The following is a 23,581-nucleotide window of genomic DNA, read 5'->3' on the forward strand; positions in this document are numbered from 1 at the left end:
ATCAAATACGGTGCATTTCTCGGCTTTTAAAAAACGCTATGCGTCGCCAGGTGTTTCATCAGATTCGAGGTGTTACCTCCTTTGCACAGTATCACCTTAAAGCACTTGTTGCAGGCTGCTGAGTTTGCATCTTTTGCTGTGAAGTACAGCCAGACTTTTGACCGCTTCGCCTTGGGCATTTTTAACCTGTAGCTCTGCTCTAAAAGAACGTACGTACCTGGGCCCGCCTACTATCCTTGCAAAGGTAAAATGATTGGCTAGAATCTGAAGTGTATGACATCTCAGGAAAAAAAAGCACCGAAATGTGCGCTGCTTTTCGGTCTGGTTACTACCGTTTATGTCAGAACCGGTGCCATAATGGCACCAGATACCGGTACCACTCCAAAAAATAATTTCTGTCCACTATGAGATAAAGGAGAACAACAGCCTGATACCTGCAGGCCTGACAACAGGAGATGTGTCACTCCTGTAACACCTGTAACATTCAGCAGTCGCCTCATTGTTCTGACACACACAACAAAACTATTGACTACACTACACACTAACTACACAAGATTTGCGCTAAACGTCGCAAATCTCTCGCATCTCAAAACACCGCCGTCACTCCTAAAACTTCCCCCTTCCTAAACAACTAAATGCCATGTTGCCATATCATTCTTTGATTGGTCCACATAGTACATTTTTCCACCAATAGGAAAGGCTGGGGGGGTTGCTCACAGGCTTTCGAGCGTTTTCCTTATAAAACGCAGTTTTTACCGTTTCTTCCCGCAGTAAATATAAACAACGATAGTATTCAGGAAAAAAACAAACATTGCAGATATTTTTATCATAACTCTGGTTTTACGTGGCCTATCAACACAATTTAAAAACTGGTATAGTTTTTAAATTTTAAAAACAGTTATAACAGTTTATAACTGTTATAACTATAACAGTTTTAAAAACTGTTATAGTTTTTAAATTGTGGTATAGTCCACACTTTTTCCGTCAGTTGTTCCGTCTGTCCTGCTCACATCTCCAATGGTTGTACACATTGTCATTAACGTGGCTTCACTCCATGTCAGCCACGCCGCTTCGCTAGCTAAAACACCGGTGTCGGCACATAAGGACGCTGTCATAGCCTGTCAACCACGTTGATTAGCTGCGTATATACGAATGTGAATCGCATCAGTGGCTGGACTATGGGATAAGGTGGCATCGTTCTAATCCCATACGGGAGCAGCCAGTCACTTACTGACTAACACTGCAGAACAGAATTGTTAACGTATTTATTTTAATTTCAATTCAGGTTAGATTTTTTTTTTGTGTGCAACACAGATTTTCTGTGTTGCACACAACATTGGTCAACAGTGCCTTTCTAGTCTTTTTGACCAACGTGTGTTTCCAATACAAGCTACATTCATGTATCCGTGTTGTTATGTATTATTGCCTACTGTGCTATTCATACACACCCAAATTTAAATACCACTGTGTTTGAATTCAGTTCACTTTTATTTATATAGCACCAAATGCACACATTCATGCACAGTGGACGAACTGGGATCATTTCCGATATTTAAAACATTTACTGTGAGAACTTTCATTTATTTGGAATCTTCAAGTTGCAGAAGTGATAAATACGTGAGAAATAAAAAGCATTATGATAAAAATATCAAAAAATTGCAATTTAGAAATGAAGTTGGAATAAATGCATAATTACGATTTAAAGAGAACAAAAAACAAATTTTTTACAAATGGAAAAAAGATGAACATTTTCAGTGCAGTAATAGTGCAAGAAAGATAAAGTTGGTTTAATAAAAAGTAAATTTAATACAAATGCATTGGGAACAGAGAAGACTTCAGTTTTCTGGGACTTGGATTTGGACCTTGGAAACTGAACGCCGCATCTCCATCTTTAGTTTTGACTGCGTGGGCGTCAATATGACCTTCCTCTGAAGATGGACGAGGAAGATCTCTCTTCTGGATTGACAAGAGAGAAGATTCAACCTAACTTCTGCAGTGCAGAGAGCACAACCTGTAACATCTCAGTAATTCAGCTCCGGCTTAATATCAGATTTTGGCAGCCGTCCCGAAACAACTAAAGAAAAACATCCCTAAAGAAACGTAAGAATGCAACACTGATGAACTCCACATCATTTCTGTGCTCTGTGATGTGTAATTTAACAGCAGTCCGTATCCTTCAGACTGAAGTGTGACCATGTTAGGATTCTGACAGAAAATGTTGGATAGTTTTCCAGCTTGTTGTGGTTAACAGTCCGACAATACCACGACTGAGACTCTGTCTGTGATAGCTAATGTCATTCCTGATGGGGGAAAACAAAACAGAACAAGTCTTCTGTTAGAAATGTGTGCAGGTGTTAAAAAACAATTGTAGGTAAAGTGGGGAAATTGATCATCTGGTGATAAGTCTGTTTACAAGTCGCTGATTTTTGTGTCCTTTGTTGTAGGAAGGAGATTTCTTCATTCGGACGCACCATGTTGAATACTGTGATGGGGGGATTCTAGACCCCGACGACATACTCAGTGATCTGGTGGAAGACAAAGACAAGGTAAGTGCATCCTCTGGGGAATATATTCTATTGTTTCTGTTTAAGTATGATTATGGGATTATACAGATTGGTGTATGTTTTTATGGAACAGCTGACTGGTTTGAGTTTTTTATTTGATTTTAACCAAAAACCAGAAACCCTGCTTCTTAATTAATATCTCTGAAAACAATATGTGTTAGTTAGTTTTTGTAAGCTGTAACTGGAATAGCCTGTTTCCTGACTGACCAGCACAGCAGATTACACTGGCATGTGCAACTGATCACCCCAGACATGCACCAGGCAGCCATTGTTCTGTGCACAGTTACAAAATCACAGTATTTACTTAGGCTCAAAAATATTTGCCACAATTTTTGTATATCTGCTTCTGTACACCACTGCTGTGGATTTAAAAACAAAATCCAATGTAATGTTATACTTCTTCTCTTGAGCTTCTCTCCACGCCTTCAGTTGCTGCTGTGAATTCAGTTTTCCCTTCAGGAACTAAAAAGTCTGCTCGGTCAGGTCCAGATCAGGTGGTCCTGTGTCATTTCACTGCCTTCAGAAACTCTTGGGTGTCTTTTGCAGTTTGCTTTGGGCTCTCATCCATTTGCACTGTGAAGCGCTGTGCGATCAGCTGTGTCTATCAGCAGTCAAACATTAATAACACTAGTGGCACAGTTGCACTGGCAGGCCATAACAAACGATTTTGCAGGATTGCACAGGCTGGTTTTAAATGTTTTCTGCCAGTCTGGCTTTCTTGTTTTTGCGTGTAACCAGTGGTTTGCACTTTGTGGTAAGCTGTCTCTATTTCCATTCATGAAGGTGCCTCTTGAATACAGACTGCCATCTCCTTGAGAGTGTTCTTGACTTGGTTAGAGGTTGGTAAAGGCTTTTTCTTTCTTAAAGGAAGCCTTCTGAAATCATCATCCACCTTAGGTGTAGTAATCGGGCCTCACCATAAAACTGCTTCAGTAAGCTGTCGAATTACTTTTGACCTCCTGAAACGAGCAGTTTCAAAACAGTTAATACTTTTATACCTGAAAGTCTGCACTGCAATTTGTTCTTTGGAAATGTACAGAGGTGTCATTGTCCAACCTGCCTTTAGGTCGACCGTCTGTATCCCTAAAGCTATAGAATACACTTTGGTTTGCGCAGTGCAACAGTGCATGACAGTCCCGTGTATTTCTCTTCGCTCTTTGGTTTGATGCTAGCTCACGCGGAGAGCGAGCGTGTGCCAAATGCAAAAGCAAGTAAAAGAATGCTGACTGCAGTTGATACAACAGTTTTATGCTGATTACGCAGAGAAGTAAGTGAGCACATGATACTGTGTGTCTGCTCAAAAGTGTTACAAAGGCTGAAGTAGATATCTTTGTCTTGTATATTGTGTGCCATTGTATGTGTGTGCAGAGTATTGAGCTGCAGTGGCATATAAGCCACTCCCTTGGATACAATAATGCCTCTTAAGCAAAACTCAGAGGTAAAGGTTTTAACTTGCCTTCAGCATCAGGCAGCATCATTAGTAATTCACGTTTGGAGACTTGAGGCAAACTTAATCCATATATTCCTGTTTATTCTTATTTTCCCCCTTAAGAATGTCATTTGTCATTTAACCCCTTTGGAAACTGAAGTTTTTCATACTTTTTTAAAAGATCTGGCATTATACAATGTGATCAATCCCATCCCCTAGAGTAAGGGCTGTTGGATGATTGCTCGGAGCCTTAAATGAATCCGGAGCCCTTCTCTTGGTGGCTCTGCACATTAAAACAGTGTCAACATGTTTTAATGAGCTTGTGTCCTATGGATAACTGAATTTTTCATTTAGGTCACTGCTAAAAAAGTTAAAGAACCTGCTGGCTAGAAATTGTACAGATACAGTGTGTTTCCCTGTCCTTGGATCATACTGTATGCCTTTAAGCATGTATAAATACTGCAGGATTTGTTGGAAATTCACTGAACTAATTAAGAACAAAGTTGCTGTAGTTAGCAATTTCTCTCGAGGCTGTAAGAATCTGTGGGAAGAACTGCTCTTTTTTTAAGACTCGGGCCTTTGTGCCTCTGTTCATGTCAAAATAATCACTTATTTTACATTTAAAAGGATAGTTTTGTTTTTGAGAATCTAGCTATAGCTAAAGGTTTTTGGCTTGATTGGTCAGTGTGCATGCCAACAGCTTTGGTGCATGGTTACATGCATGAAATGGCCCAAGACTGACCTGAAGAAATGTTACTCGTGACTGTGTCTGTTCCTAAGAATTGATATTCACACATGACATTTTAGAATTTCATAAAGCCTGGATTGTTCCTCCACGCTGAGTGAAACGTCCTGATGAGCTCTTGTGTGAAAATGGTGCAGTTACATGACACACCGAGCCGCAGCGCACGGCCGCATCACTCAATGACAGGAGCAATAAAAGAGTCCAGAAAGCAGCAACTGACCGAGAAGATTATTGTTCTGAGAGCCTGTTGCCATGGTTTTGGTGAGATTTGCAGACCATCATGCACTGGTCCTGTTTTTGGCTACTTGTTTGTGATGCTTATTGTGCTGGTGTTACAGTGTGGAGTTTCTGCGATGATTAGTTCCTCTACGTTAGAAATAGTTGTGATGGTGTGTCTTTGATTTTGTCTGGACTATAGCACCCGAGACTGAATTATTTGGCGTTTTTTGTTTTGTTTAGATTTTTTTTTTGCACGTGTTTAGCCTTTTTGCACATCCATTTTTTTCTATTGACTTGTAACATTAAGATCTTTGAATTCTGTTTCCTGAGAGAGCTCAGGGTTACAGCAGTTTCAGTGTTGTCTTTCATTCTGCAGTTAGAGAGAAGCATTGAGTTAATGTTTGATATCAAAATGTGAGTGGAAGGGAAATGATTAGATAAGTGTTTAATCATTTGAATAGCAAGTCTGGAGTTGGAGCGAGTTGAGCAGGTTTCTGTGTCAGAGCTGGACTTTTAATGACTGAAAGTAAATGAATGTCTTGGTGACGGCGATCCCTAAAGATGCACAATACATCTGACGACTGTGCTGTATTTTTATTCAGCTTTTCCCTCGATGCTCTCTTCCCTCATATTCGCTCAAATAGGATAGCGACGCTTGTAGGTAACATACTTCGACTGCAGTGAAACTGCCAAAGACATATTTTAGGGCATCAAATACGACAGCAAAACGCATCGAAACGTAAAGTATTAATGTGCGCGATTTCTAGAAAATATATATTTCAGAGCTGGGATGAAAACAGTGCAAAACACTAATGCCCCCAAAACACACACATGGTAAGGCACAGACACACAAACAAATAAACTGTACAGAATCATACTCGGCGATACACACTCCTGAGCACCAGAGATTGCATATGAAATGAAAGTGTGAAATATTCATTGGATTCTGAAGCGAGGCTGTCATAGTATTACTGAGCTGAGATGAATAAATGGCTCCTAATCCCAGATGAGTGTTTTACTGTAGGCAGACTCAGACTGCCTGGCTTTAGCTTTAAAACCACAAAGAAAATAAAAGATATTTGAGGTCTGCTGAAGAAAGAGGTCAGAAGTACAGTTTTTAAAAAGTGGCTGAAATATACTCAGATACTGTTTCCCTCTGTAAATTGCCACCGTATCGTGATCGCAAACGCCTCCACCGCAGTGATGGCGTCAGGGGTTGGTGAATCTGGCTTTAGGATTATGGAGCGTCACCTCTGTGGTGAGAAAGGAGCCTGAGCGAGTGTTTGTGGTCAAGAGGAATGCTCTAGATGTGGTCGGGCTCGCCTCAGCGCACAGCCTTTGACCTGAAATCAGTCTCGCAGAGAGAGCCTGGACTCTGCACCACTCTGCGGTTGGCCCAGTGAGAGTTGGCGGGCAGGGGTGGGCATACTTGTATCCCTTGAGTTTGGTGCCTGTATGTTGGGGTGTTCCCAGCAGATGAAAAGGTGCTGAGTGACGGTTAAATGGATCCTGCCTGTTTGGAGTCTCAGGGTGGGGTGTTTGAAGGTGCCCTTACTGTGGGCTCCAGCGTCCTGGATGCTGGACAGACCTGGCGTACCCAAACTTGTGGCGTGTGTATGTTTGGAGGCCCCAGTTTGTGAGATCTTTAATTTCCACATCCAGCTCAGCTTTGAAAGCGTTCTACACTTTTCTGCGGCCGCATGGTGGTTGGTACCTAACGTGGCAGTAATCTCTGAACCAGGAAGTGGACAGGAGAGGTGAAGGGAGCTGGGAACTGAAGGAGTTGAGCTTGTTTGGCTTGTGGAACTATTACTCGAACCTCACATTCAAGAAAAGCAGTTTCTCTCTGTGAGGACTTTGGATTCTGTTAGCACTAGTCTCACAGGATTTTTATGTAAAATAGAAGCTGAGTTTAAAAAACCACTAAAATTTAAAGTTGGCACATCTGTCCAGCTTTTAAGGCTCAGTCTGCTAGCATGCTACAACTGAGTGTAATTCATTTAGCATTATTTTCCTCCCAATCCAAGTATCTGAAAATAAAACGCCTGACAGTATTTATCTGGCTTAATTAGGTGTAGTGAACCATCACAATTTTATGACAAAACAAACACTGTATACTAAACATTGTAGGAGGAATATAGAGTAGTGGTTCTGTCTAATTTAGAAAAGGAAACTCAGCCTACAAGTTAATGCTGCTGCTGTGTTTGGATACAGACATGTTATCTTTGCATTAACATAGAAAATATTTTACTGCTGTATTTTTTCATTATTCTACAGCTTGATAGAGAACAGTCTCGTTTACATGGTGCCCCCCCAGGATCCACCTCTTAGGAAAATTATACTATACCAGATAAAATAAATGATCTATGATGTGGGCTGTTGTGCATTGTTGGTAAATGCACCTTTAGTCCCCCCATCCAACACCCTCTCACTCCAGCCTTTTTTCTCCATTACCCTAATGCCTCCCCTGCACGTTGTTTTTCAAGCACACTCACAGCTTTGTGCCAAAGGAAATGAAAAGTAAGCAGAAAATATGGATTCCCATCAGCATTTTCTATGTTGCTGGAAGTGTAATTCCTAATGTATTTTTTCCATCTCGGAGGTATGCAGAAACAGTCTTACATGGCCTAGGGTGTGTTTAAAAGGTTAGCTGGTAATGGATGGATGGGGGAGAAACACTGTTGCCTCATATGATATTGATGTTTGTTCTGGGACATTAATGTCACGTACACTTGGTGAATGCACACACACTCTACATTTAGCTTCCCTGACAAATAAGATTTAAGATCAGAGAAACCACTCCCCACACCCTGAAACACACATCCTATCATGCTTATTATTGTGTCTTTTATAATGGATCCCCATTCAAACCCCCTCATGAGCGTGTACCCTTTTACCCTATCAAAACAGAAAGGAGGATATTTATTACATAGACGACTAGCACTCTAAATATCTGCAGATGTTATAACAAAGGATGTCGTATAATTTTGCAAGCTGATAAATCGACTGCTCGCGTTCATAACATATGCACATATATGAAGGGCGCTCAGTTAATATATGTTGACTGTCAGTGTAGACTGATATATGTGTCAGCGTACTGCCATTTACCAATGAGGCCGTAGCCTCATCAAATATAACTCACAGTCTGGCTGCTGGTTGATATCTGAGGTCCTAAGGAAAGAAGAGGTTTATGGCTATTCCACCCTTCTCAAGGACTGCCGGATACACCTGTCAATGCTCACACAAGACAACTCGTCAGTGATCACTATATAATGGTGAATGTCTGGCTGCATAAAGAAAATGACATCTGAGTCATCTATAGTGGACAGGAAGAACATTTTATGACTCGTATAACCTTTTGAAGGACTAAGAAGAGCAAATATGCACACAACCTAAAGACATATGGACACAGCCTGGCATTAATCTGTATTTAGCACTTCTAGATGAACCGTTGTACCACGGTGTGGACCAGCGGGAGTCCTTATGTTGGCAAACCACAAGTCAGTTAAAGCTGGAGGCTTGCTTTCCAGTTTGGTGCTACAGTGTCGTCATGCTGGATGACAAAGACTTGGACCTGTAAACAAGTTGCATTCATTGTTTTAAGGTCATGTTATATAAAAGCTATCCATCTCATGTTTGCACATAGCAATGAGAGGAGCGGATACAGGCTAAGGATTCACTTGGCTTCATCATGCTAAACCTCTTTTCTGTTGTATTTTTTATATATATATACTGATTTAGTATAGTTAGAAACATAATTAAATTTTTCAGAATAAACTGTGTTATTTCCTGAAGACTTTAAATGATTAGGCTGTAAAAAAAACATAAAAGTGGTGTCCAGTAAATGACACTTGTGCAGCGTCTGAAAGCAATAATCGGCAATGCTTTCTTTAGTGGAAGGTCAATATTATTCTCACCAGCAGCCAGTTTATGTGGGGGGCTGAGGGGGCAAAGGTTGCTTAAGCGCTGTTTTTGTGTGTGTAGTTGGCCTTTTGGTTCATTCACTTAACCTTCGAAAGCTGACATCAGACTTGGAAAGAGAAATATATTTGAACTCGGCTTTCCTCACAGATGTGTTGATAAATATGATTAGGACGGGCTGGAAGTGATAGAAGAAAGGTCCACTTTAGCTTTAACACTTCACCCAGTTCAGTAGGTCTAATGATATTCCACATTTCCAAGATAATTTGTGAGATGCTAGGTGTGGTACCAGTACAGATACCTTTACCAGATATATTAGAAATGTGTTTTCACTAGTTAAGCACATCTACCCAATCTATAATCAAAGCAAAGTCAGTGATGCAGCTCAGGAAAATGTCAATGTGAAACACATTTGTTGAGTAGAAAAGGCTTTCATTAGACGAACCTGGGGTCAAGCCCGGCAGCCCTGCTGGCTCGAGATAACAGAGCAGCCACTCGCAGACCAAATCTGATGAGCAATATCTCTCTGCTGTAAATGGAGGCTTTTTAGAGAAGGGCACAGAGAGGTGACACTTGAAACCCAAATGCTGAATACCCTAAAAAGTAAAACTGGTCTTAGCTAAAACTCAAGCTAAAACCAGAACAAATAAATCAAAGAAATGGGGAATTAATTCTTCAATAAATTCAAATTAAAAGTTAGTGGAGAAACAATTCCTGCAAGACTTCCTGCTGCTGGCATAGTTACAAAAATCATCATTAATTAGTGCCTAGCACAATAATAATGGGATCATTAAGCTGAAGACAGAGGTGCAATGTGAACAATGAGGTTTGTTGCACGTCTGTCTGCTTGTTTTATGCATCAAGTTTTTGTTGCGGTGCATGGGATTAAAAGGCTGTCTGGACTGCGTCAGCGTCCGCCCACACAAATAACAGCTTCTCACTGTGTCATATCACACTGCACATTTTTTTAATCCCTCTCAAGTCTGTTTTGATCGGGGTCACGGTTTAATTAATGTTGACACGTCGACCAACATGACACCCAAAGAGAAATTCACAAAACTACCTTAACGACACGATTCCAGGCAAATGCTGCCAGACTGTCTGGTGTCTATTGTCTTCATTATCTTGTCACAGCAGCACAAGCAGCTATGAATAATCACATTGCAACTACATCATCTTTACCAATCAATGCTTTAACTGTGGCTTTGTCTGTGATTTCAGAAAATGGGGCTGGAAGCCATTTCTGTCAGCACGTATATACTGCAAGGTCTTAATGTTCATGTCGTTTCTGATGAAAACTGTAGAGGAGGATTACAGGGCATTATGCATAATAACCTTTCCAGCAGGGTCATAATTGCCTTATTCTGACTGGCTTGTGTTTTCTTCCTCAAAATGAAAGAGCTAAGCTGATGAGAAGGGAAAAAGGAGGAGGGGAAAGGGAAAAGAGGGGGAGGCGTGTGCAGCAGTGGGAACGCTGGTGACGGGTTGATGACCTGAAATGGTTTTCTACTTACAGATCTTTGTAAATGTAAATTACAAATAATAACAACAGTTATTAAACATAAACCTCTGAGTCCATCTGATAATCCCGATTGCCTACAATTATTTATCCTTTCTGCTGGTCTACCTTAGAGATGGCTCGGTCCATTATTCCCTGCAGGCTTCAGAGACACACAGATGTATGATGCGATAGATAACCTGGAGTTTCCTGATGTGAGGAGAAACACAACTGCATGTGAACTTTTTGAACCACGCTCAGCATTAAGGAGCCCCACAGCTAATTGCCTTATGAAAGTTAGACTAAATGATTTCTAATGATGAATGTCTAAACGATTATATTCCAGCCCCACTGTAAATGCTATTATGAGTCCACACAATCAATGATGACTGCAATCAATCTGTAAATAATGCAGCACATACATTAGCTCGGCCAAATTACTTTTGTGTGTTTGTGTGTGTGTGTGTGTGTGCAGCAGCATAATTTCTGTCTCGTAGCTGCTAAACGCACATTTTGATCTTAATTGACTCATTTGTATCAAGAACTTAAGTTTAGCAATTAGAGTTTTAATGTTCTGATATACTGTGAGTTACAAGGGCACTGCGTAAACTGCAGACTGAATAAGAAATGATCACGTTATGGAGAGTTGATAGTGTAGTTGGAGATGGTAGATGTTTTCATGAAAGTGTACAGAAGACGTACAGAGCAGATCTTCTGGTTCTGCAGTGGCATGGTTATAATTACAATCACCTATCAGCACAAATGCCTTGAGCAACATCCTTCAAACATGCTGCTACTAACAAAATCACAATGTGGCGTGCACGTAACACGGGAGACGCATAACAGGAAGTGGCCAGCCCGTCCACCTGTCTGTCACCAGTCTTTCAGCCCTTTGCCCTTTGCACCAGTTTGTTAGAATAATCATCCAGCACGGCGCCACACAGAGACCCAGCTGCTTCCCTCGGGGAGGAGTCCCACACTTTCGTTTACAACTTCTCGTTTCTGATGCTTTTAAGGCGCTCAGAGAAAAAGTGATCGTTGCTGTCGAGTAAATCTGAAGGACCAAAACTGCTTAAATTTAGGTCACCAGTCTCATTACACTGAGATCTGTAAAAAGGAATGAAGGAACATTTGTCTCTGGGTGAATTGTGTTGTTTTGCACCGCTACAGATGCATTTTGCTACGTTTTTATTGCTCTTTTCTGTGCATAGTGGATGTTGTGTGTATTAGGGCTGTGCGATATGACCAAAAGCTCATATCCCGATATAAGACATGTATCGTCCGATAACGATATAAATCACAAAAATGTAACATTTTCTGTAAATTCTGTGAATCTTGGGCAGCTCGACTTGCGTGAAGTGTTTCCAGCTGGGTGTCGTGTACCTGGAGTCTAGTGTTTTAACGATGTATGAAACTATACATTTTTAGACATAAGTTGTAACGGCCACCGTTTCCTTTGTGAGTATTTATTACACGGCGTGCTGCGGGGAAAAGCCTGTTCTAACGTTTGAGTCTAAGGTTATATTTTTAGCACCTGACGGTAGGGCTGCTCAATTAATCGAATTTTAATCGTGATTACGATCTGGGCTTTCAACGATCATTAAAAATGACTGAGCCGATTATTAGCTCCTCCTCTCGCGCTGCTCCGTGTGGCAAATCGAGCGCACCTCTCTGCGTTTCGAACACGCGTCACAACAATTAAGAGGACCCGAGGGAAGCTCGGAGAGCTCGGAAAGCTAGGAAAGCTAAGCAGAAGTTATTTGGTGAGGAGAGGATAATGGCTGCTGAAGAAAGAATGCCGTTGGTTGAAAAGAGAGGTAAAACGACTTCAGTGGTGTGGAAACATTATGGGTTCGCGGAGTCAGACGCGGATCAAGTAGACATAGTGTGGAAACTTTGCTACGGTGTCGTAGCTGCACCACAGAGCAACACTACAAATTTATTCAGTCATTTGAAGACCGCTCACAAAGTGACATACGATCAAACAATGAAGGAACATAGAGAAAAAACTCTTGACAACACCTGCTTCATCCTCACAGACTCCCATTCACGCTACCCTGTACAACGCGACTAAATATCCCACCAGCTCCCAGAGACACAAGGAGATAACAAACGCGGTAACGTTTTCCTCGCCAAAGACCACTGCTCAATTAACACAGTGAACAACCAGTATTATGCAGTATTTTGAAGTTCACTAAACATAGATGTTTACATTTTATTTATTTTTTATATTGCAAACATTTGCACTGTTATCAGTATTTGCACACTATTTTATATTATTTTTTGACATCTTTAAAGCCATTATTCAATACATTGTTATTGTTAAATAAATATCGTCAAATAATCGAGATCTCAATTTCAGTGAAAATAATCGTGATTATCATTTTTGCCATAATCGAGCAGCCCTACCTGACGGCTCTTTTTTGCTTCTCATCCGTAAATACTCTGCATACTCTTTCACGTGATTCAGTTTATTTTGAAAAGTCTCAACAGGATCTTGAGCTTTATTGTGAAAGGTTTATGTGGAAAATAAACAAGCGGACACGCAATGGTTTTACCGTCGTTGTTGCTAACGACAACGCATAAAAACGGGCGCTTGTCCGTCCGTAGTGTGGCTATATTAAATATAAGAGAAAGAGAGAACTTTAAGAAATTAATATAGCCACTACAGTGACCATCAAAAAGACGAAAAAATATTGCCGTAAACAGTTTATTTTGCGACACCACGAAAACAAACGATAGCGTAAAATGAAACGATAGACGTTTTTATATCGTCATCCGATATATATCGTTATATCGAACAGGCCTAGTGTGTATAACTCGGTATTGTTGTCTAGTGATTTTTTTTCTAATGATTTTTTAGTTGGTGTGATTTTGACTGAAACTCACCATTTGCAAGTTTTAACCTTAATTTTGAGCAATGTGCCAATGACGTTACCTAAGAATCCTCAATATTTCACTTCCTCAGACTCGGACACTTCCTCACTATTTGCTGATTCTAATGAGTTTTGACAGTTGGATGGAACTGCATTAAACTTTGGCCCGATGCATGTGTAGTTTCTTTATTAACAACCATTTGAAGCCCATCTGTATGTCTCAAAGTCTGACTGCTTAATGCCGTTTCTTCCCATCAGCCGGCCAGACATAATATCCACCACACATGCTTCAGTCTTCATCAGGTAACAGCCCACACAGCGTGTTCTGTGCTCGGGAGCTCTGGTTGTAATCAACATAAAATATTAGAAGCTTGGGCTGGTGGGGGCTAAATGACTCGAGAAGGGCAGGTGCCTTTCGGTTTAATTAAAGGCAGTCATTTTCAGGGGTCCCGAGGATATAACCCCAGGGCTGCATGAGAAAAATTCATTTTAGAATAATCAATCAGACTGAAAGAAACTTTCTTTATTTTTCCCCTTCTTCGTGCAGAGTTTCTGTGTTGCACATGTGCAAGCAGGTCATTCTCAGGTGATGCTGCTCACTGAGCATGCCCGGGGCGAGAGAGCAGCCACATGTACCTGTGCTGGTGACCAAAAATATAAAAACACAAAGGAAAAAAATGTACAGAGGTATGAAAAGTCACAGATTCTTTAGTAACAAAGTTGCAAAGTTGGCAACAACATGAACTGAAGCGTGTTAATCAGCTGTGAGTCAGACAGATGTCAGAGGCCCATGCTGAGATGGGAAAAACATGGTTCCACATTAAAAACAAAAAGTCTTGAACTGTGTGACACCAAAGATGTACCCAGGAAATAAATCTTAGCCAATAATCGGAGTGTAGATCAGGCGTCTTTTGATTTAAACAAATGTTAATAAATGTGATCAGTGCTGCCTGAAGCATGTATTTATTATAAACTTTGTCTGTGGTCTCAGCAAATCATCTGTTAGAATGCAGCTCACACACACACACACACACACACACACACACACACACACACACACACACACACACACACACACACACACATCAAGAGCACTAATGACTAAAAAAATCTTTGACATTGCACTGCTTCATATGTCACAAGCACATCCTGCTTCACTTGATCAAATGCACAGATGGGTAATACAATATCACTTGTTTTGAAATGGTCTGTAATGCCTCATTAGTTTGATTGCTTACAGCCTGTCACACACGATGGGCAGAAACAATAAAAGCAGAGCAGACAAAAAATTAAATGGCTGTTTTAATGTTTTAATTTAATGGTTTAATTTTAATATTGCTCATTTACGACAAGAGTGACGCGATTAGATCGTTTCACTTAGACACAGATACACATGCACGCCGAAGGCTCCGCACGCAGACATACTAATGCGTATATATACACACACACGCGCACACACTTTTCAAAAGCAGTGGAGTGGAATAATGGACAAGTCAACGGAATAGTGGGCAGATTTTATCATTCACACTCTCTTAACCACCAGCCATCTGCTAAATGTATGCATTCTTATCGTTGTGTCTGTGGGTGCGTGTGAATGTGTACAAACGCACACGTGTGCACACGAGAGGCCGGATCAAACACTTTACTCGACGGTGCCGTCCAGTTCAAACACAACCGCGTGTCTTGCTTTGCAGTTACAAATCAATGGGTAAAATAGTACAATAGCCATGTGACTGTGTTGATGTGTGATTTAAAGCCAGGCCCTGTTTGCAGTACTTGAGGGGTTAGTACTCGTGCAAATACTTGTGTGTGCTGTTGATTCTGCACTTTCTTTGCAGTGATTTTAGCTTAAATTTGCTCTTTACAACAGTTGGAAAACGAGATAAAAGGATGAAAATAAATTGCAAAGTAATTAAAATAAACTCCAGAGTCTAGTACAAAGCTTTAAACATTACAATAAACTGCTGTTTTAAGATAGATTTAGCTTGGCCCCAATTTTTCCAATTAATGGAAATTTTCCCAGCTAAAGGTCACTCAGGCTTGGCTCATGTATCATTATCTCTCTGTTACATTGAGAGGTTGCTCATTATGACAGGATAAAGAGGAGTTGGACAGTTGGATTTCCTTATAATGAACCTACATGCTTCCTCTCACATGTCTACTTTTTCCCAGCTCTTTGTGCTGCTTTTCAGCCTCTCCACAATTTGTCCTCATCATTTTTCTCTTTCACTCTTTCTCTGCCCAACCCTACCTGTCAATATATGGTGTGGTCTTGATGATACAGATTTTATCTCTGTTATTTCTCTAATGCTTATTATTCTTTACCCTGTCCTGATTTTTCTAGCAGTATTTATGGAGCTTTGGTCGCCTCCCTTTCCTCTCACTCCCTTCCTTTCCCTTCGCCCCTTACCTCTTTCTTTCACCATTTCCTCTAATGAATCCAATCATTTTTAAGTCACACCTTAGTGTGCTAGCATGTATGTGTGTGTGGACCCTTCATTTGTCAGAGGCACAGATTGGATCCAGGCCTGATACATATGTTGACCCTTAGCCAGGAACCAAGGGGGTTAATTGAGTAATGGTATTTGAGAGAGACAGAAAAATAGAGCGAGACTAGTGGGAAGGAGGACGAGAAAGAGACAGCTAGAAAGAGGGGATTAGGAGAGTGACAGTGAGACAGATAGGTGCAATTTGTAAGAGCATATGAATGAGAAGCAGACGGCTGGAGGAGGAGAAAGGGGTTAATTGTTAGAAGTGAATAAAAGGGAGACAGAGGGAGGCTGGTAATTAAAGAACTGTGGAGGAGAAAGTGAAATAAAGACAAATATGGGGTTAATGGTAACCGTATGTGAGGTGGGCATGAGGTGACAGCAGGGGGCATCTTATCGGCAGGGTATGGAGGGTTGATTTTAAGTGATAGTGAAAGCATTAACAGAGCGATTGAAATGAAACAAGGCAGAGGGTTCAATTATTATGAGAATAAACAATGAAGCCTGAAGTCTTCATGGACCTCGGCTCTTAATTAACAAAACACAGCCACACCTGGGACCCACCTACAATAGACGGGCACATGGTACGGCATCAAATTGTGTGTGTTATGAAGTCTACCTCATTATGGATTCATTGTGATGATGAATTATCTTAATGAAGTGCCTGAATGTGGGTTTCTGAGAGATGGACTGGCTAAATGACCGAATAAATAAGAAAAGCTGCATCGTCTCATCTCAAGACGGCACTCTGCCTCCTCTCGCCTCTGCTTACTGCTTTGACTTAAGGACATGCAGGGCAGCTTATGCTATTTTCCATAAGCTTTAGTTATTAAATCAAACTACTTGTCTAATAGTTAATGTTTTTCCTTTGGCTTGAACGTATTAAGGAATAGACATGCCAGTGAAATTAGATTCAAACTGTTGAATTTTTATTAGAAGCATTTAAATGTTGAATTTTAAGACTAAATGAATAAATAGAGGGTTTGGTGGGTTTAATCTTTAATTTTTTCACTTATCTTCAGTCCACTCCTTGTACCTGACCACGTAACGCTGGCTTATATCACTGAAGCATATAAAGGCATCTAAAAGAAGGGATGAACCAGTGTTGTGTCTACATGTAACAAACTTGGCAAAGAACCAGTTTTAACTTGTGCCTTTAGGCTTTTTCTTACGAAAAGCCTTCCACAAAAAATATATATAATTTGTTTCCATTTCTCTAGTCGAATCTACCAAAAATACCAAAGATAACGCAGTTTGATGGCCATTTGTGCACCAAATGCCTGTTGGCTTAAAACTTGACATGAAGTGTGTCCTTACAAACACTGAGCAATCGCAACAAAGTAGATGAACTGTATCTGAAATAAATCCAGAGCTGACTCAGGACCTGAGAGGATCTGCATCACATGCTTCAGTTGATTCATCTACTGTTCACTGAAGCCTCATCAGAAATGGTCTCAGCGGAAAGGAGTCTGCAGCCATCTGTGAAACATGGTGGAGGCTGCGTCAATGATCCCAAACACCGCCAATGTAATAAAAACATGCCTCGATAGAAAAACACACCATGGAACACCATCAGTCATGGATTGGCCTCCCCAGAGTCTGGACTGGAGGTCTGACCCACTCTGACTCCTGAGAAGCAGCTGTGGGATCATCTTGATAGAGGACTGAACAAAAGGCAGCTAGGCTGTAGTGAAGAACAAAAATTAACTCTCAGGCTTTTTATAATTGTGCAAACTCTGTTTTTGGATTATGCTCTATATTTCCATGTATGCTTTTACCAGTTTCAACAAATTGCTACCCCATTTTCTCAGCAGGATATAAAGAAATAACGGGTGACACAAGTCTTTTGCACAGTACAGTTTAAAAATCTCTTACACAGAGTGTCTGCAGACCTGTCAGTCTCAATTTGTTCACCGTGGTTAGAGCACAACAGTGCAGACAGCATAATTTGCTGCTTGAGCTAATAATTTAAAAGGTTCAGTTCACAGCCATCCACGCCTTAGGGCTGTTTAAAGATAATGTTTTTAATCTACCTGTGAGATGTCAGGCTCAAGGTGTACCTGCACACCGGGCTGGACTAAAGTGTATACTCCTAGACTGCTTTTAGACTACTTTAATAATAAATATTGTTTGCTTTTGAATTAAAAAAGATTAATAATTCCTTTTATTATTTACAGTTGGTTAAATCAAATATAAAACAGTGCTGTAGTACAATAGCTGTATAGTCATGAATTGGCATATTTTACAGAAGCAACATAAATAAAATCAAAGTAATCCTTTGCTCTATAATGTAGCTTAAATAAATATATACTTTGATCCTTTCAAATGTAATCTGGGCTTGTTAAAGTTACCTAATCATGTGATCGGATCCATGTTATGGATCATTACTGTCCAGCTCTGCCTACACTTCCTTCAGTGTTGAGATGGATTTGATTTGTGGTCTTGTGCACAGACAATATGATCTGTTTAGAAGACTAATGTAGTCACTGTGTTCTCTATGAGCTCCACTCGTCACCTCAATCACAGTGATGTTGGAAGGACCACCTATCACGTCAGCCCTTTTTAGAAGGAAAAGCAGTCAATGTGAGGTGTTGTGATCTCTCTCTCTCTCACTCACACACACACACACACACACACACACACACACACACACACACACACACACACACACACACACACACACACACACACACACACACACACACACACACACACTGATCTGCAGAGCTAACAGCAGTTCACAGAAAGATTTAAATACGTTGAGAGAGTAATGTACCGGGTGGTGAGAGCTTTATGAAGAGCGAACCTGTCCCTGAATGTTTGAGTGATGTTAACAGGCTCATTTAATACCCTAACCTCTCACACGCTCACATGCATTCATGCACACACGTGCATACTGACACACACATCATCAGCTCCCTGAGTAGGCGGCACATAATTTTTGTCACTCACCTCAAGTAGGTGGAGGTAAGACAGGATGATGGAGCAACGGCAGAAGGAAATAAAGGAGTAACTGTCATCAGCATAAGAAACACATCCAAAGCTTATGAGAGGTCAGAGGTATTAACGCCGACTTTTTCTCAGCTTTTGCAAGTTGAAATTAATTGAATTTTTGTGCTCATTAGTTGTTTTACATTCCTTGTTCAGATAAGTAAGTTGAAGTATTAATTTCAGTGTCAGAAACATCTAATGCATAGTCCCCCACCTCTGCTTTCTTGAAGATCTAGCCTATTGGGCTAGCTTCTTGTAGTTAATCCCAGCTCTGTTGCCAAGCATGAGATAATGTTGAATATTTTTAAATAAAGAATGATGACATGGAACATCTTTATTTTTGGCTGATGGCACTGAGCAGATGCTGCAGAGAAGATCTGGTCATCTTGCATGCTGTTGCTATGAGACTGGTCACACATATTTGCAACCTGTGTTTGCTGCTAAAATTGTGCCTGACGCTGTATCTCACACTGTCAGATGCATCCAATAGAACCACAATTCAATGGGAAAAATGAACAAATCGGGGCTCTCCTTTGTGAACTTGGCCACTGCGAGTAAGGTCTTGTAAACGGTGTGGTTCTACATGGGGTGCCTTTGTTGGGAGTCTAAAGCTTTTAACAAGGAAATTTTCTAAAACCTTTGTCGAGTTGAGAGAAACACTGGAAAACTATTTTAAAGGAAGCAAAATATCTTTGTTATGTTTAGCATAAATTGCTCTTGAGTGTTGGATTAATAGCAAATGTCCCTGACAGCAAATTGATAGCAGATCAAGCTGGGTTTTTATCGTGTGTATACAAAGAAGTCTAGCTTTAAACCTTTAAACAAACCTTCAAACTTCAAACTTTCTTTTCTTATCGTGGATTAGCTCCGCATGGGAAGAGAAGACAGATAGAGCTGGACTTTACATAAAATCACTGTTGTGGTAACAATCGAGTTAATGATTTTTATTAACACTGTATTGCACTGTTGTTTTATTAAGAGTCAACATGTAAAGTTATTTTCTCTGTGCAGTATAGAAAACATAAGTGCACGATGCTAAAGTGGACAAAGAGAAACTTTGCAGCAGTGTGATTGTGTCAGCTCATAACCAACACAGGTATATCACGTATATATGGTCAGCTGACTTGTGTGAAACAGGTTTGGTATTTGAAACTTTGAGTGTGAATGGATCAGAAATTGCATTTTAGTTTGTTGGTTGCATTACTGATTTTACATGAGCCTGGATTATGCTATGCTTAGACATTTTACCTTTTGCTGTGTATTTATATTTGTTTCACACTAATAACATTAGGAGTAACATTAGAAGGTGGATTTTGGTCCCATCAAACTCCTGCTGAGCCAACCTGTCGATTGGTTGAAGAGCAGTTGACCCAGGATTATCTTGACTACAGCTACATTATCTGTCCATTTGTTTGTCCGTCTCTGTGGTTTGGCAAAAAAATAAAAACTATTGAAAGGAGTTAAAACATTGAATGGGATGGTGTTGTCTTCAGAATCAGAATACTTTATTAATCCCTAAGAAAATGATGTGGGTTACAGTTGCTCCAAGACAGAAAACAGTAACAGACTAAACAGTTTAAACAATACAATATGTTACAGATTTACAAATTTAAGAAATAGCACTAATATATATACAAATACTTCTGCAAGTCTTTTGCTAGTCTTCAAACTGGTCGCAGTTTTACAACAATGAACAGGTGCACTTGAGTTAATCTTGCCAACAGTCCATCGGCATAACTGTGAAGCACTTCAGCTCATGTAATCAGTATCATCAGTTTCACTCTGGCATGTTAGATACAGGCAGCATATTTATATGTAACCCCATAATGTTTTACATGCAATACACTCCCAGCTTCACATACATCACCGTTTAATAGCTTAAAAAAGATGGTACAAATTGATGTGGTGTTTACTACTTTCTATCAGTCAAAAGTAGTAAATCCTCCAGAGAAAAATAATGTATGGTACGTTAAACTGTACATATATGACCGACATTGTTAGAATTACAGCTAATCAGCGTATCATTGTTTTTGTGTCTGCCGGCAGTCAGAGATGATTATTTTGACAATATGTGATGATTCGATATTCATTTGATTGTTTGCTGTTGTTGTTCAGCATCATCAACGACACACAGAAAAAATTACCAAAAACAATCCATGTAAAAAATTTTGTGATAGTTTGATTGTCACAACTGGACCAATAGGGACGCTCTTTCATCGTGCTTTAGGGTGGGTCACATAACCTTTATGGCATTCATGTGAATGTTGACTGGAACTGATGAAAGCGATGACAGACATACGAAGGACCACACCATCAGTCCTACATTATATAGCATGATATAGCAACCCTCCAGCAAAACACGTGAAAGGGGTTTTAACAAGTTTAACAAAGTTAAAGTCGTTTGTGTTTGAAATGTACAAAATAAAAGCAGTCTGTCAGTTTGTATATGTTTGAAGAAAGCATCATTAACATAAATCATTACATCTCGTTTTCCACTTTGAGATGGCTAACATGTGTACGAGCAGATTTAGATCTACTCTGTAATTCTTGTGTGTTTTTTCTGTGTGTATCTGCATCAGTATACGTGCACACGGCACAGATCACGGTTTAGGGCTGTCAGCTTCCAGTGATTACCTCTTAGAGTTTTGACCTACAAATCCCTTAGAGAACAACCACCATAACACTGTGTGTGTGTGCGTGTGCAAAAACGTGATGCACACACATGTGTGTGTAGCCTAATCACTCACATCTCACACATCCAGCAAATCCTACTTCAAAAGCCTCTCATACATTCATTGTATGTGGAGATCCGACTGAATGAGATAAGATGCTGGGGGAGGAGAGGATGAAGGAAAGACAGCTGGATAAATGAGCTGTCAGAGGCTGAAGGCGCTGTGAACTAAACCTTGGCATTGATTTAAAGATTGACAACTTTTTAAGGCTGTATGCACAGCGCTTCAGCTTTGACATCATTACATATTTTCTTCAACAAAACCATAGCTCCATGTGCAAACCAAGGTCCATAAAAAAGGTGTTCTGGATGGAAAATACCAAAGTCCTTTGTGTTGTATTGAGATTTTTTGGGAGTCAGCTTTTTTCCCCCTTTTTGATCTTTCTGCATATAAGAATAAAGACCCTGATGTTAATTTATCTCATCTAAAAACACAAAAACTGCAGAAAAATGCTGGTTAAATTTAACTTTGTGTGTAACCTGCTGTGGAGAGAAAGGAACGGGGCTCTGTTGTGGTTTTTCCTCATTTTTGGTCATATACATTTTAGGGCTGCCACAAACGATTATTTTGATAGTCGACTAGTCACCGATTATTTTTGCGATTAGTCGACTAATCAGATCATGTATCCATTGGACGTAAAACGTACAGCTTATTGCACCAGCATGCATCTGCACTTATATAACTATCATAAGCTTACAGCTTTAAGTATTTAAGGTATGTGCTAACTAAAAATAAAGACAAGATGATAGTTTATCCATCTATCCATCCATCTTCTTCTGCTTTATCCGGGGCCGGGTCGCGGGAGCAGCAGCCTAAGCAGAGAAGCCCAGATCTCCCTCTCCCCAGCCACCTCCTCTAGCTTAACCACCTCAACTGGCTCCTTTCGATGTGGAGGAGCAGCGGCTCTACTCTGAGCCCCTCCCGGATGGCTGAACTTCTCACCTTATCTCTAAGGGAGAGGCCAGCCACCCTTCGGAGGAAGCTCATTTCCGCCGCTTGTATCCGCGATCTCATTCTTTCGGTCACTACCCACAGCTCGTGGCCATAGGTGAGGGTAGAGATGTAGATCGACCGGTAAATTGAGAGCTTCGCTTTTACACTCAGCTCTCTCTTCACCACAACGTACTGGCGCAGCGTCCGCATCACTGCAGCGCCAATCCGTCTGTCGATCTCCGGCTCCCTTCTCCTATCACTCGCGAACAAGACCCCGACATACTTAAACTCCTCCACTTGGGGCAGGAACTCATCCCCGACCCGGAGTTTATTAAACTTTTAATAAAATTTGCAGATTGTCTCAGTGGAGTTTAATAAAAGTTAAATAAAAATCAGCCGTCTGCTCCTTGCTATCTAAAATATAACAGGAAACTGAAGTATATTCTCGAGCATCTCACACTTCTGATAATCAGTTGTCTGTTTGACGTTTATCCAGCTGTGTAAAAACTAACTTTAATCTCAGCCAAACCGATTTACTCAGGAACAAATAAAACACTAAAAAAAGCCAAACAATAACAGTTTTAAGTTATCTAAGTGACTTATATATCATGTTTAACCTGAGGAGCGAAAGTCCGCGGGGGGTTTGAAAACGATTTTCCGGGAGTCCACAGTTCTCGCCGGGTCTAGTGAGCCTTGAACCCCGGCTTGTTATCGAGCTGGTGGGTAACAGATGTCTCCAAAAACGTCGGAGCACTTTTGCAAATATGTGATGTCTTGATAAACTGAGCAGATATTTGAAGTTTACACAGCTACATTCTCGCCTGAAAATATGTTAAAAGTTTATTTTGTGACCCAGAAAGAATAACAAGAGTAATATTAAAACTCAGTAGCTGCCACCATTGTTGGAAACTGGAATTAGCTGAGCTGTGCTATGAATTCTGGGATAGGTTGGGCCACAAAGGATACACCCGACCCATCCTTCAAATCTGGGGAAAAGTAGGACGCATTTGTCGGCTGCATTTGCAGAAGTCTTCGAATTTGGAAAGCCTTCGTCACGTCGCTGTACCGTAATCAGCCTTCAAATGCGGCCTCCGAAGGATGCGGCCTGAATTTGGACACAGCTACAACAGCTGCTTCTTCTTCTTCGGGGTTTAACGGCAGCTGGCATCCGTGTACATGCAGTG

The 23,581-nt window shown here is 40.6% G+C and overlaps 1 protein-coding gene across 4 annotated transcripts in view; it reads left to right on the top strand.

Annotated features, from left to right (window-relative positions):
• Nucleotides 1–23,581, top strand: part of pard3bb (par-3 family cell polarity regulator beta b) — a 222,297-nt gene that overhangs the window by 12,073 nt on the left and 186,643 nt on the right. For all 4 annotated transcript variants that reach the window (XM_063497300.1, XM_063497302.1, XM_063497301.1 and 1 more), the window contains exon 2: nt 2,445–2,546. In XM_063497300.1, coding sequence (XP_063353370.1) covers nt 2,445–2,546 — 102 coding nt within the window. The remainder of the gene's footprint in view (nt 1–2,444; nt 2,547–23,581) is intronic.

The sequence above is a fragment of the Pelmatolapia mariae genome, linkage group LG16_19 (assembly GCF_036321145.2).
Source record: "Pelmatolapia mariae isolate MD_Pm_ZW linkage group LG16_19, Pm_UMD_F_2, whole genome shotgun sequence".
NCBI lineage: Eukaryota > Metazoa > Chordata > Actinopteri > Cichliformes > Cichlidae > Pelmatolapia > Pelmatolapia mariae.